A 15,287-nucleotide genomic window follows, 5' to 3' on the forward strand; every position below is an offset into this window, starting at 1 on the left:
TTGGGGAGCCTCAGGAATCAATGTTCACTGCGGCCCGATCTGGGAACTAAAAGTCTACCCTGTCCCACTCCCAGACGCTCTGACACTGACGTGGTGGGAGTGGCATTGGGGGAGGGGAGGGTCCTGAGTAGCCTGGCTAACTTCTGCTCTGCAGCTTCCTGTTCTGGCCTCGTCCTGACTCTGAGGTGCTCTGCTGGGATAGGCTAAGATATGCCTTGGGGTTCTGGTGCAAGCAGATCCAGAACAAGTCCTCAAAATATTCTCAGAATAAGGAAATTTCAAGCCAAGGATCAAGAAGGTGTTATATTCTGGCTCGCTGCTGGGTGACCCGAAACTGGCGCAGAGATGTGTTCACCGTGGCCTATTGACTGAAAAATCTCAAGCAATTTTAAATAGAAAAAAATATCTTTTCTTAAAGATTTAAAGAATGATCTCCTGCACTCTCAGAAATGGATGAAGATTGCTCAGTTTTAGTGGGTTTTCTATAAAGCCTGCTGTCATATGATCGGTCATATTGGCCTTGCCAAATTCCCATCGACTTCACACCCATGCTCCTAAGACTCTGATGTTGGCTGAGTGTGGTCAAGTGAGCATGTTCCCTCTTTGCTACTGTTGTAAAGGCTGCTGCGAGATGGACAGAGTTACGGAAATTAGATCTCCGCACAGCAAATTAGAGCCCTGGGCACCACACACTGCTGAAGACAGTGACAGCGAAGAAGGCTGGAACTAAGTAGTCTACCCAATTTATATTCCCTTAATTGTGTTTCTTGATAACTAAGGACAAGGTTACCTTGCACATTCAGGGGTACGAAAGAGGAACAGGATGTCATTAATTCTAAAGCGTTTGGGATCCAAGTCAGGGTTTACTGTAAGGCAATCTTCAGGGCTGTATCTGGAAAGAAGCATATATGTACAGAATAAATATTTAAAAATTAGGTAACGTACATTACTTATATTACATATCCCATGCAAAGCTAATCAACTCCTAAAATGCTGCTTTCATTGAACATGAAGAGGAAACCTAGAGGTGTAGAGTTTGAGCATACCTTTCTTAATAAGGCTTTATATAACAACATGATTATTTAGTGTTTAAATGTCTTTTTCATAAAGATTTTATTTACTTACTTTTAGAGAGGGGGGAAGGGAGAGAAACATTGATCTATGGCCTCACACACACCCCCAACTGGGTACCTCGGCCACAACCCAACCTGTGCCCTGACTGGGAATCAAATCAACAACCTGACTGGGAATCAAACCAGTAACCTTTTGATTCTCAGGTCAGTGTACAAGCCACTGAGCCACACCAGCCAGGGCTCAATGTCTTTTAATTCAACTAGCTAGTCTAGTCTTCCTAGTTCTATAGGTCAAAGAGTGGACTTATATAACCTTATATAACATTCGGAAAAGGACGGCAGGGAGATGGTAAAGTTTCTGCCCACAGTACAAAGAAAATCTAATTGGTTGAGATTTAGAATTGTATAGACCACGCCCTTGCTAGCGCTGACCTGTAATGAAGTAGATGTGTTGGGGTGATGAAGGAAAGGAAAATCCATCTAGAATGCCTCTCACCATTTGACTTTGGTGACTTAGGAGAGGGTGGGGTCACTGGGGATACAGGAAGAGGAGTTGTTTGGGGGAGGGGTGGACTGGGACAACGTTTGGGGCATGTGGGGCTTTAAGGGTCCTGGTATTTGCCAGATACATATGTTTGAAGCTCCGGGGAGATCGGAGTTTGAAATTAGCATGCATTTTAAGTATTTGTTGAGGTTATACATTTGGACAAGTTCACACATGAACACACATAAAAGTAAGAAGCGTTCTCGAATGAGAATACAAATACTTAGAGCTCACCTTACTTACATTATTCTAGGATTTAGACACTTAGAACATAGTCTCCGCATGCTCATAAGTCCAGGAAAGCCTCCCTTGAGAGTAATTGCCACTTTTAGTTATTGCTTTTGCTCGTTTGCTTGCTTTAGTATTGTATATTGTTACTTTGGCTCTTCTGGACTACAACTTATATTGTTTAAGGAAAAGATGCCACTTACACTTCTTTGACAGTGGACGTTATAAAATTCCATAGGATGATCACACCATTTAAGGTTCCAGCAGCTATCAAATTATATCCTTCTACTTGTAATAAATCGATGCAGTTCACTTCCGCACTAACTGCAGGGTTCTGAAGAAGGAAGGGAACCAACACACGGACTGTGATGGAGACAGTATCTAACCACAGCACAAATGCTGTGCATACACTTTGTTATTCTAGAATTAACTTAAAATGTCTTAGGCTTTTCAAAAAAGTTATTACAGTATAGTTGACATATAATAGTATATTTATTTCAGTTGTACAACATAGTGATTCGACATGTATATACTTACAATGTGATCACCATAAGTCTGAAAACCATCTGTCATGCAAATTATTATGGTGTTATTGACTATATTCCCTGGGCTACATCCCCATGACTTGTTTATTTTATAGTTGAAACTAAGCAATAGTCCATTGATATTTTCTCTGTTTTTGTGTTTGTTTGCAATACTTCATAATAAAAAGGAATCAAATTAAGAAATGAAACTCACATTAACATGTTGAGGAAAGGTTTTCTCAGCTATCAGTGTAACATCTGGGAAAGGAAGGGCCATGCTCCTGTCTTTAGGAGAGGGCTGCAGACGCACAATACGGGTACCATCCTGTAGGACAGGCACGACATCAGGCAGCTCCCATATCACCGTGAGACAAATATCTTCTTCTCTACCCTTTAACAGAAATCCAGTAATTATGTGAACAACGCAATCAACTCTTTTATTTTGAACTGTTGTAAGGATATAGAGAAAAATAGAACATATCACGATGTATCCCCCATCCATTTTTGTCAAGTCTTAAATTCTATCTATCCTTCCCTAATATAATTACTCTTTCTTCTTTCCTCTCCAGAGTTAACTAGTAATCTGAATATGGCATTAGTTATGAAAGTTTTAATATTTCTATATAAACAAATACATATTCTACATATGCATATGTTATATGTTATATATATAAATATAGCTTTCAGGCTTTTAACCTTTTTATAATGTTACCAAATTGTATAGATTTTTCTTCAACTTGCTTGTTTCTCCAACTTATATTTTTGATATTTATACAAGTTATTTTATTTATTTCTAACTGCTGTATAGTATTGTGTAAATATGCTACAATTTATTTTTTTTTCTAGTGATGGATGTTCAAATTGTCAATTTTTTGCCTCTTGCTTTTTTTATTTTTTATTTTTTTATTGTCACCTGAGGACATGCTCATTGATCTTAGAGAGAGGGGAAGGGAGGTAGAGAGAGAGGGAGAGAAACATCAATGTGAGAGAGAAGCATTGATCAGTTGCCTCTCATACACGCCGCACCTGGGGACTGAACACACAACCTCGGTATGAGTCCTGATCATGAATCAAACCAGTAACCTTTCAGTTTAGGGGATGAAGCTCCAACCTGCTGAGCTGCACTGGCCAGGCTTTTGCTGCTTGCTTTTGTGGACAATTATTATAGCTTCTAGAGCAATACTTGGAGTTGAATCCTCAAGTTGTAAGAGATGCACATAATCAACTTTACTAGATATTACCAAGTGACTCTTCAAGGGGGTGTTATCTATTTCTACTCCCACCAGGAGTAGATAAGATCTCTTCTTTTCTCTACATTCTTGCCCACACTTAGCTTTACTTGGTTTAATTTCTTTTGCCTATCTGATGGGTTTGAAATGAGACATTTCAAAATTTATTTTTAAATTAATTATATTAATTACATTTTCTGAATTAGTGAGTTGAACTTTTTTTGTTTTTGTTTTTGTTTTTTTACCTATCCTTTGTCTATTTTCATTTTGGGCTATTTGTTTTTCTTTTGGATTTGTGGGATTTCTTTAGCTATTCTTGTTCCTAACCTTTTCTCAATTACTTGGGGTACAGTGAGTGGTCTTTTCATACCGTGTGACTTGTTTTTTCACTTAAAAAAAAAAAGAAAGGTGATTATTTTTAATTTCAATGTAGCAAAGATACCTTGGTAGTATCCCATCAGTGAAAATGTTGTGGCTCTCCATATTTTCATGTTGTTATCTTTTTTATGTCTTTTACTGTATTTCTCCCACAAAACTCTATTTTAGGTGCCTCATATTTTTCTTTGCTATTACAGTATAATTATTTATTCTACTTTCTAATTGGTTATTATTGATGACATGCTATTCATTTTTGAATTGTGAGTTTTTATATGGGGATAAAAGCCACATTTTTAGGGCTGAAAGCAGCTGTGGTAAACTGGAGAGAATATTGGTCTAAGTGTGAAGACAACACATTTCTAGTCTTAGTTCTAGTGAGAGAATGGGCAAAGTACATGTCTTCTTTGGGCCTTATTTTCCTTCTTTGTAAAACTAGGACTTCAGCCACTTGGGAAAAGACCGGGTGGTTGCACCAGCCCTTTTCTGAAGCTTGAAAAATAAAATCAAGGATGTAAGTGCAGAAGAGACATTACATTTCAAGCCTCAAGGACTGACTCGTAGACACTAAAAAGGACATAAAACCTATGGGGACTCTGCCTCAGTACCTAATGCACTAGCAGTGGTCACTGAGTGACTGAGGGGGACTACCGAAGTGTGTTTGCCTTTTTGTCATTTGTTCATGCAGCTGAGAGTCTGGGAAGACAGAGGTTTGGTGCTTCTTTCCTGCACTCCACTCCCAGCTCCGACTGCAGGAATGAACTACATTCCTGCCCCATACATTTACTGTTGTGTACCTTACAAAAGATTTCTTAGGTTTCTTTATGGGAAGAGAATCAGGGAAGTTTTTCACTTCCTTTTTCCACCAGTAGGGCCATCAATAATCATCTTAATTGGTGCTAGACTTTTTTTTTCTTACTTAGCTTTCACAAAAGGGGTGATGATGATGATGATAATGACGGTGACGATGATAAGTAATAATGATGAGTCCTTGAGTTCTATGCAGGGAAAGGTTAACTCAATAGACAGGATAAATGATCTAGCTTTCATTTTAAATATAAAAAAGGCAGTTTTAGGTGGTAATAGACTCACAGGAAAAATAAATTAGCTACCTCAAACCTCCCAACACTGCCCTGGGGTTGACTGCATGACTAACCTTAATGTAAACAAAGCAATTTTGGAGACAACCAGGAAAAAGTGATGAGCACCTGAATGCATTAGGGATTCTAAGGGACAGAGAGGAGCCACCACTCCCTCTTCCTTTGAGCTCTTTGCTTGGACCTGGGCAAAATTACTTAGGCGCATCCTAGGAAGGTTGGTGGGGAAATGGGATCCTTGGCTGGCTGGCAAGAGGGGAATTCAGCGGGGCATTATCCACAGACTCAGCTGATTTTCCCAAGAAGAGCGCGGGGAGAGCACCACCCATGCCAATGTGGGATTGCAAACCTGGATCATTTTGATCTTCCCATTGCGCACCAAAGCAAGGAGCAAGTGCTGGTGTTTTTCTGGCGCTTTCAGAAAAATCAGGCGTTTCACCCAATGCTCTTCCTCCACCCAGTCCTTCCCTTCCGGCAGTACTTTCAGCTCCTGCCCGCTGCCGAAGTCCCAGAGTTTGACTGTTCCTGAGTGCACACAAAAAAGACTTCATGGGTAAAAAGAATTCATAGAACTCTTGGCTTTCATCTCAGAGAAAATTGATCTATTTGAAAACTTTCTGCCAACAGTTTATCCTCTATTGATTTCCTACTGACTTGTGGGTTGTCCTGGCCTCGCTGTGCACAAAATATATTTCTGTGTGCCTGGATTTATCACAGGCTGATAAAAACTGAACAGGACCAAGCAATGTCTTGAAATTACGACAATTTTTAAAAAATCTCAGACTCTCCTAGTTGAGCTTTCTGTCTTAAATGGATCTTTTCTGCCTTTATTCTTCCTGTGCTTTCAAGTTTGCTAAATAACTCCCCAACAACTATCAATTATCATTAATAGTAAATATCATCATTGCAATAAGGTCACAGTTTTGAAGGTGCTGACATGTCTTAGGACTTCAGCTCTCACTGGGTAATAAAAGGTATAGGAGACTCCTAGCAGATAAGAAACTATCAAGCTTTGAGTTGTTTTGTTGGTTACATGGGAAAAATACAAAAGGAGTGTTGAGTTTCTTTTTACATTTGAAATTATCAATTTTTTTTGCATTAATTTTACTCATTTAATTAAGGAATCTTGAAAAAGGGTCCAGGAGTGGTGATAAGCAGTGGCATTGTTGGATGCCTAGTTCAAGGTCAATACTCAGCATAACGAATTATGCTCCAACATGGTTTTTACATTGGTCACCCCAGGGTTAGACCCAGGGGACTGCCCCTCGCAGCAGTTTGCCTCTGCTCCCTTAACTGTCAATATTTAAAAGAACTCTAGACTCTAGCACTAACAAAATTAAAATACTACGCTTGCATGAAAACACTACCATCTCGGTCATGTTGAATTGCTTAATGGTTATGTCTGATGATAGCTGTGTACATTGCTGAGAATTTCTATTATGACTCATTTTCACATCGGGCAGGCATGCTGATAGGAGCAGCGGACTGCTTTCTTACGGATTGTCCCACATGGAGAGCAGCTACGTACTTTCACACCCCACCAATCGGCACTCACAGTTTCATTCCGTGTGTTGCCTGCTCACATTGTAAAAAATCAGACTTTCACATTAGGATGTCCACTCAAAGCATTGACTGGCTCACAAGCCAGCATTTATTTAGTGAATATGTCTCTAGAATAAATGTATTCTGCGTGGTGCATGCAGGTGGTCTAGATAAAGCATGCAGTTGGTTCTCTCCCGGAGTGCAAGACAAGATGAGGTGAGAGGGGAGGCAGGCTGGAGCTGCCTAGTTCCTGAAGGTCCCATGTGGTGCTCCCCAGCAAGAGGAACATCAAACAACACAGCACAGGCTGAGCCTAGTGTCTCCCAAGTGTACATGGCACATGCCTCAAAGAGATCTCACACATGAACAAGTCCAAAGGGGAATTCTGGGTGTTATATGACCAAGCTGGTTGACTATTTTGCCTGGCCCCCAAATCTATCCATAAAAATATCATCAGCAGGCACTGCATCTTATGTCTATCTTTTACCTGATGATATCCAAAAGCAGGGCAGAATGAGTCAGTGCAACACAGCTTAAGTCCGACCGAGGATGGATTAAGATTGTAGGTGTGAAAGACTTTTGCAAACGGGGAAGTGATTATGTGAGTGCAATGTAAGATATTGATTATTCTAAACATCAGTACCAGGACATTAATACCCATTACAGAAGAGCGTATCACTTTTCAGTCAGGCACTGCAACCTCACTAGCATGGTTACGTATTTCAGCCCGATTCCTGCTCTCCCTGTAACCCAAACACCTAATGAGATCCTAGGACAAATTCTCAGAGCGCTAATGCAGGGAGACCATAACCAAATATTAGTCTGACCGTTATATGCTCCTGTGGCAAAAAGAATTCCGCTTTCATTGATAGCTCCAGAAGTCAGTTCAACACTGAAGCCATGAGGGTCTAAAATCTGGTAGATTTGGAGGCCAGTCTCAAGTTCCCATACCTGTAGGCAAGAACCAAAAAAATCAAATAATCCACATGCCCTTCAGTTCTTATCAAAATTTTACAGTATTCAAAACAGCCTCAAACTTGGTGCTATGCCTGTCTAGCACCGTTCCCAGCCTCCTGCCAAGGAATGTTGATCTGATCAAAGGAAGCGCTGAGAGATGCGAGGCTCCCTAATAGTGTTGGTGTTGTCCTGAAGTGTGTCTGCTCCGTGTGCACGTGGCTGAGTCAGGCAGTGGCTATTCCAGGGAGCCCCTGGCTGTGCAGGAAGTAGTCAATGGCTCTTGTCAGTATAAAGCAAGATAGGAATGTGACAGTTACGAGTCCGGCAGACAAAAAACCAAACTGGATTTCTCTTGTCTCTTTTGACTCTCATCCAAATTAGCTAGGGGTCCCTGGAGAGAATCTGAGGTTAATAGAATGGAATCTAAGAGAATCCTGAGGAAGGAGGTCACTGACCTTTCTAAGGAGTGTTCTGATGTTCTGATGTTCTGATTAGGGAGATGGGTTGAGCTCCAGAGAGAGAGAGAGAGAGAGAGAGAGAGAGAGAGAGAGAGAGAGAGGAGAGAGAGAAAGAGAAAGAAGTGGGAGGAAAGGCTAAGACCTCAGAGAAAGCTGTTTCTGTAACTAGGCTGAGTATAGTAAAAAAATCCAGAAATATGTCAAGACTCTTCATTATCTCTCTTTGAAAACACAGTAAAAACTTAAAAAAAAAAAGTTATTTATTTATTTTTAGAGAAGGGGAAAGAAGGAGAAAGAGACAGAGAGAAACATCAATGTGTGGTTGCCTCTCACATGCCCCCAACTAGGGACCCAGCCCGCAACCCAGGCCTGTGCCCTGACTGGGAATCGAACCAGTGAACATTTGGTTTGCACAGTGGTGCTCAATCCACTGAGCAACACCGGCCAGGGCCACACAGTACAGACTTTATAGTTCCTGCAGCCCTTTGGTCAGAATTTCCCCTCTTCATGGATCTGTTATGTTCACATGTGATAAAACTGAGGTGGCAGCACAGGGTGAATGTGGTTGCACTCAGACTTTTGGGGGACAAGGGTAGCATAAGCAAAGGGCCGGAGGTGGGAAGGGGCATTGACTGCTCCTTCAGTGAACTGGAAGAAGGCTGCTGCAACTGGGGTGACAGAGGGAGGGGAGGAGCTGATGATATAGTCAGGAGGCCAGATGACAAAGGGCCACCAGCTGGGAAACGGTAGAGCCAAGATCTGACTGAGCCAGTCCGGCCCCAGAGGCCATGCTCTTAACCTCTGTGTGTCCCTGGATACAGGGCTGTCCTTCAGGGAGAAAGAGGAATGTGTGTCACTGCATAAATGGGTTTCAGAGGTCACCAATCTCTTGACCTGAAGTACGTCCCTCTCTAACCAATCAGATATGGAAACTCATGAGAGGTCTTCCTCCCCCAGGGGAGACATGTACCCGACTGAGCTGTATTGCAGGAAAGCAGGGCAGGTTTTAGTTTTAATTTCCACCTAACTCCTCTGTAGGCATTACCAGAATTGAGAGCTAGTCATGAGATTCGGACTGAGAAACTCCCCAGAGATGTGCAGAGAAGGTCAGAGATCCAGAGGGGATTTGAAGGGTTTCCAGAGGAAGGCTCTCTAGTGTTCCCTGTCTCCTTTTGGGGAGCATGCAGAGAATGAAAGGATGAACACTTGAAGCTGACACCCCCAGCCACCACTGTCACGTGGCTGCAGTGGACACAATCATATGGCCACGTGCCCTGGCCTCTAGGGACCACAGTCATGGCACGGCCAGAGGGATGCCGAGGAAAGGACGTGGGCAATCACAGCAGACAAACCAGGGTTCATGTCCCAGCTCTGGTGCCCCAACCCTCTGAGCTCTTGCTTGCCCCCCTTTCAAATGGAATTCTATCTGTCCAGAGAGAATTACTGTGCGGATGAACTAAGGTCATGGATTTAAGGCACTTGGCGCATAGGCTGCACCTACAGGGATTCTAGGAAACATCTGTCAATTTCTTTCCCTTTCCTCTTAACATATCATCTTCCCATAGCTCAGTTTTTAAAAAATTGCATGTACATATATGTATATATACTATTTTAATAGTAACAACTAGCTTTATTTATTTAATTGGACATGTGACTTAATATCAAGCAATGTGAGCTGGCTTAAAATACTCGTTTTTTATGTGTTTGTGAAAGCTTAAAAATAGATCAAATGTAGGGTCTTATCATACGTGCCACTACATTTACTTAGTCATTCCAAGACTTACCAGTAAGAACAGAAAATTCTATCTGCTTTGCCTTTTTTTTTCTGAACAGTCAATATGTGCTCACCTTAATTATAGATTCAGAGCAGACAGTGAGCACTTGGTGAAAATATTTGTTGTAAAGCATGACATTGATTTCTCGTTCATGTGTGTGTGGGACCTGTTTCGTATCTTGTATCATCCTAGTCAATGGATACATATCAATAACATTAGATCCTGAAACAGAAATAAGAATCTCATGAATACTCAATATTAAAAGTTTTGAGTCACAAAGGTTTTTACCCAACCAGTTATATTTGTAAATAGCCAATCAGTGAGCTTAGTAGTGCCAATGCCTAGGAACTCTAATGAGGGGGAAATACTTTCATTTATTCTAAAACAATTTTGATAAATAAAACAAATGTGATTTAGCCAGAGAAAAGCGTTCGTTTTGAGCTTCATTATTTTCAAGCACAGGCCATTTGGATTTTGCTAATCTCCTCTTTTCAGTGACCTGTGTTTTCTATTTGTACAGCCCACTTTTTTCCTTTTTAGAGTGCCTACAGCGCATCTCTCCACGTGGTGGAGAGTAATAAGGGAGATGGAATTGGCAGGGGCGTTGTCATTTAGTGGCTGGAATTTATTGTTAGAGAGCCCTTTTCCACCAATGAATGTTAAAAAAGCAGTGTAAACATTGTCTTATTAAATATTAACCAATGAAAATGATTGCAGGTAGACGGAGAGCAGGTATACCTTACTTGAATTCTTCGGGATTTTGGCTTGGGTTTCTAGTAATACGGTAATCTACAAGGATGAGGTAACTCTCAAAATCAACACACAGTGTATCCTGGTTGAGTGTAATGTCTGGAAATATAAGTAAGAACTCCAAAGCATCCCATAGCTCAAACAAAAATAAAATCTCTTCCCTATGTTTGATGTGGATTTTTTTTTCTCTTTGCATTGAGTTTCTCAAGTCTCTCCAAAGAAATCTCAACTTTAGGAAAGGTTTCAGCAGGAGTTATGAGTTACTAAACACTTCCCTCAGGTGTCTGAATTTTAAGATAAAATGTATTCATGTGTGAAAGATTACACTGGCTCTTCTGGGAATATTTTTCAATTTAAGTACCTCAATATGGAAATTGGAGAAATATGTTAACCAGCTAGTCAAATAACACTCGAAGCTTCTCAGTAGATACTTTAACATTATATTGCCCATGACATCAGCAGAGCTAGATAAGCATGAACAAGAGGCAATCCGCTCCCTTTTTGGCTCATTATACTATTGCTATGGAAACAATGCTGTACCGAGAGAGAATATGGATTCAGGGTCAGAAACTTTGGGATCGAATCCCAGTTCTACGTTTCAACCTTGTATCTTTCTACTAGTCAGTTGATCAGTGTGATATTCACTTTTGCCATTTATAAAATAGGATGAATAATTATTCCGGCCTCACGTGGTGATTGTGCAGACCACACGAAATGAAGTACATGAAAGCACTTTGTAAAAGCTATACAAATGGTAGTTGTGTTATCAAGTAATGACAATAATAGTGATCGTACCGCAGTATATTCTACAAAGCATTTCCAGAATGTGGTTGCTGCTGTCATTGGGGTTTAGAAGATTATATCAGCTGCTTCATTTGAATCAAAGCATGAATTAAAATCTGAGAAATAACCTCCAAGTAATTCTGATGTCAAGTTGACAGTTGCAGTCAATGTATGCAATTTTAGTGATTAAGCAATATGCAGAGATCTATATATTTTTAATTTTTCTTTATTGATTTTAGAGAGAGAGAGAGGAAGCAAGAGAAAGAGAGAGAGACATCAATTTGTTGTTCCACTTATTTATGCATCCATTTTTTGATTCTCGTATGTGCTCTGGCCAGGGATTGAACCCACAATGTTGGCATATCAGGACAATGCTCTAACCAACTGAGCTACTCATCCAGAGCTAGAGCTCTATATTTTTATAAGCAAAATAGTATCACTATTACATAAAATGAGGAAGATATTTTGATTTTTCTGTCTCTTTTTTTGTCTTACTACCCAGAGTCCTCCATTACTCTGATGATGAACGGGTTGGAAATGAGGAGCCCAGTAATCAAACATGCAAATTGAGGCACTAAGAGAGAAAATTTGCTTGCAGTTTTTAGTATGTTGTTTTCAGAGGAGGAGTGCTTACAACTAGAATTAAGTTTTGCTTTACAAGGTGGAAAATGACCTATCAAGCATGAAGTGCTAACTCACTCATAGTACCAAACACACATACACACACACACATACACACACACACACACAACAATAAACCTCGGAAGTGAAAAATAACCATGTTCTCCAACAGCAAAGCACTGACCACTTCCCTGCCCTAATTAATCCCGTGGGAGGTCAGAGCAGGTTGTCACTGGGAAAATGCTTCGGAAATGCATTCTGGGCTGGTGTGCCAGAAGGAAAAATGTATTATTAATATGGTTCATTTTTTCTTCTAAAGCCTGAGGGCAAGCAAATGCTTAGGATTTGTCTCTTTAGTGAGCAGGTGTTTCTAAGAGGCAACAAGAAAAGGAGGGAACAAATCTGTTGGCAGCAGGGCTGGGGATCTGTACTCTGGCCTCTCCCGTCTCTCTCCTGTTCTTTGTGTAGAAGCAAAGGGCAGGTAGGACGGTCAGCATCCTTCTCACCGCGTAACTGGGGTCTCAGTATCAGTGCCTGGGGCCAAAATGCCTCACTGAAGAAAGAGGTGCATCTGTTCTGAGATGGACCATATTCCTGCTTCCAGGAGTCCAGTCAGAGCTGAATTTACCTTTTCTTAGCAGCAGGTTACATCCCGTGTTTCTGCTTAACCCACGTCACATCTTTCCGGGTTCAAGAGCTCAGAGCCCTGACATGGTGTTTTCAGTGAAGGCCGGTTACACATTTTATCCACCCAACCATAGAAATATAGGAGGGAGTAGAAGTTTAAGAAATATCTACTGGGATGAATCAAGGTTTATACATTTCTCTTCTAGTTTTGTTATTCTCCTAGTTCGTGCTCAGGTGCTAGTTAAAAAAAAAGTTAAAAGTTAAGGTGCGAGTTTTGTTGGCCATTAACTGGGGGCCCTTACCTGTAATAAGCATGCCATGATTGGCGTCATATATCATGGAATAAATTTGCATGTCTCCAGGTCCTCCCTGGCTGTCATGGAAGACTTGTAATAGGGACAGAGTCTGGATATCCCACACCCGGAAAACCTGGTGGAATAAAGAACACAGTTTACCACTTTGACACTTGATGCTTCCCACTCAAAGCTGTTTCTGTGAAGCAATTTCAGAGTCTGTAATATGCTCCTGAGAACTTGCAGCAATGTGTGACTTACATGGTGAGCACGTATTCGCTAAAATCTAATTGGGCTCTTGGTTCAGTTATTGTTCATTAACGTCAGAGGAAAACAGCAGTGATTGAATGTTCGCTTAAGGGAACTACATTTTTGTATCATTACAGAAAGGAGAGGAAAACAGACTATTTATTAGTCTTTAAGAATTTGGAGCCCTGGTCAGCTGCTCAACTCAATGAGGCATCGTCCTGATACACCAAGTTTTCGGGTTTGATCCCAAGTCAGGACACATACAAGCCGCAACCAATGAAAGCATAAATAAGTGGAATGACAAATCTATGTTTCTCTCTCTCTCTCTCAAATCAATAAATAAAAATAAAAAAAAAAGAATTTGGGGAAGTGACAAGACTGTTATGACTCACAGTGCAATGGAAGCCATGTTTCTTTTTATGCCATAGATTAGAAAACAGAGGGGAGACACATTTTAGGTGGAGTGTTTCAGGTTGCTCTTTCATGACTTAAGAAGCTGGGAAGATCTTACTAAATGAGGGTTTTAAGAACCTCTCCTTCCTCCTGCCCAGGCATGTTAGAATTTGAGAAAGCAGTTTTAGGGATGGTGTAAACATAGGAAGATTATGGGGAAATAGTTTATCAGAACTCTCATTTGAGGGAGGAAGGAGAACTATGTAATACTCAACTACAACAGGTTGATGAAAGAGAATAGAAAGAATTAATTCAGCAAACTAGGTCAAGATTACCCGTTGTTACTTGAAATAACTGGTTTTGGTCTTCTTCTTCAACATCTTCTTCTTTTTTTTTTTTAGCAAGTCACAGTGTGATTGAATTTCAGGAATAAGTGTGATTTCATCAAAGATCATGTCTCCTAGCATGCATCAATCAGCCTTAAGTATTTTCATATTATAATCATTATTATTAAACTATTAAATTAGAATCTTTGTTGAGTATATAAGTCATCATTTTATTAAATTTTTTCCATGACCATTTAGCCTCCTTATGCCCCTCCCCCCTGCAGTCACCACACTGTTGTCCGGGTCCACGAGTCCTTTTTCCTTTTTGTTCAGTCTTTCCACCCACTACCCTGCCCCCACCCAGAGCTGCCAGCCTGCTCTCTATCTATGAGTCTGTCTCTACTGCTTGTGAGTTCAGTTTGCTCATTAGATTCCACATATGAGTCAAATCCTATGGTATTTGTCTTTCTCTGACTGGCTTATTTCACTTAACATAATGTTCTCCAGGTCCATCCGTGCTGTCGCAAGGGTAAAACTCCACACAAAGCTTTAATAAGTACTTCTGTTAACAGAGATACTAAATTCTTCTTTGAGACACTTATAGTTAATTAAGTACAAAACTTCACTATTGCAGATGCAGCGTGGTTCATATGTGTAGGAGCATAAAGATGTCTAAGTCACAAAATTTTGGGAACACTGGCAAGGAGCTTTGACTCATATGTATACTCCCTGTAGGTCAGTATTACTCAGAACTTGTACTTCCTTTGTTCTGCTAAAAATGCAGATTTTGAGAGTAGCTAGAACATTGAACCTTTTCAGTCTTTTGTATCATAGTAAACAAGTGTAATGGACTATTTATGAATTTAAGTCTAGAGCCTAGAGTGAAAGGCAAATAGAAGAAGAACCTAACAGTGGAATCAAGGAATACCAAAAAATCGGTCTCTCTTCTAGTTGTTTCTAATTTTATTGTTTGGCTGGGACACGCTCATGGCTGGCAGTCTTTTTAATTCCTGTGTGCACATGCCGAATCGTGGATGGTGTGGAGAACAAAGGGTGAGGCAAAAGATCAGGGTTTTAGTTCCAGCCTATCACTGAAGTTCCCTGAACCTCAGTTTTCTTGCTCCTAAAATGGCTTCTATGCCACCAGCACGCTCCACCTTATTGAACTAATATGAATATGTTCTGAAATCTATGATTTTTTTTTCTACAGAGTAATTCAATTTTTTCATATTTCTCTCTTCTTCAGTGTTCAGTTCTGTAGGTCTTCTGTGTGACTCTAGGGAGGTGGGGATTGCTGGGTTGACAAGAGGCACAAAGGTCTTCGTTAGCACCGCAGCATCTGTCCTGGAGACTCTTCTGCTGCTCCCTCCCATAGGCCTTTGCTACTGTCACACCAAACTGCTTCCAATTTCAAAACCCTTTCTCTTTCTGGTCTCTGTGCCT

General features: G+C 40.7%; 1 protein-coding gene across 1 annotated transcript in view; it reads right to left on the reverse strand.

Moving 5' to 3' along the window:
• Nucleotides 1-15,287, reverse strand: part of WDR64 (WD repeat domain 64) — a 52,864-nt gene that overhangs the window by 19,151 nt on the left and 18,426 nt on the right. The window contains exons 11-17 of the mRNA XM_090263392.1: nucleotides 12,886-13,012; nucleotides 9,876-10,024; nucleotides 7,440-7,563; nucleotides 5,420-5,595; nucleotides 2,584-2,760; nucleotides 2,049-2,179; nucleotides 791-892 (exon numbers count right to left, since the gene is read on the reverse strand). Of these exons, the coding sequence (XP_090119518.1) occupies nucleotides 791-892; nucleotides 2,049-2,179; nucleotides 2,584-2,760; nucleotides 5,420-5,595; nucleotides 7,440-7,563; nucleotides 9,876-10,024; nucleotides 12,886-13,012 (986 nt within the window). The remainder of the gene's footprint in view (nucleotides 1-790; nucleotides 893-2,048; nucleotides 2,180-2,583; nucleotides 2,761-5,419; nucleotides 5,596-7,439; nucleotides 7,564-9,875; nucleotides 10,025-12,885; nucleotides 13,013-15,287) is intronic.

This window comes from Furipterus horrens, unplaced genomic scaffold, assembly GCF_987537825.1.
Source record: "Furipterus horrens unplaced genomic scaffold, mFurHor1.1.pri manual_scaffold_15, whole genome shotgun sequence".
In the NCBI taxonomy this organism is placed as follows: Eukaryota; Metazoa; Chordata; class Mammalia; order Chiroptera; family Furipteridae; genus Furipterus; species Furipterus horrens.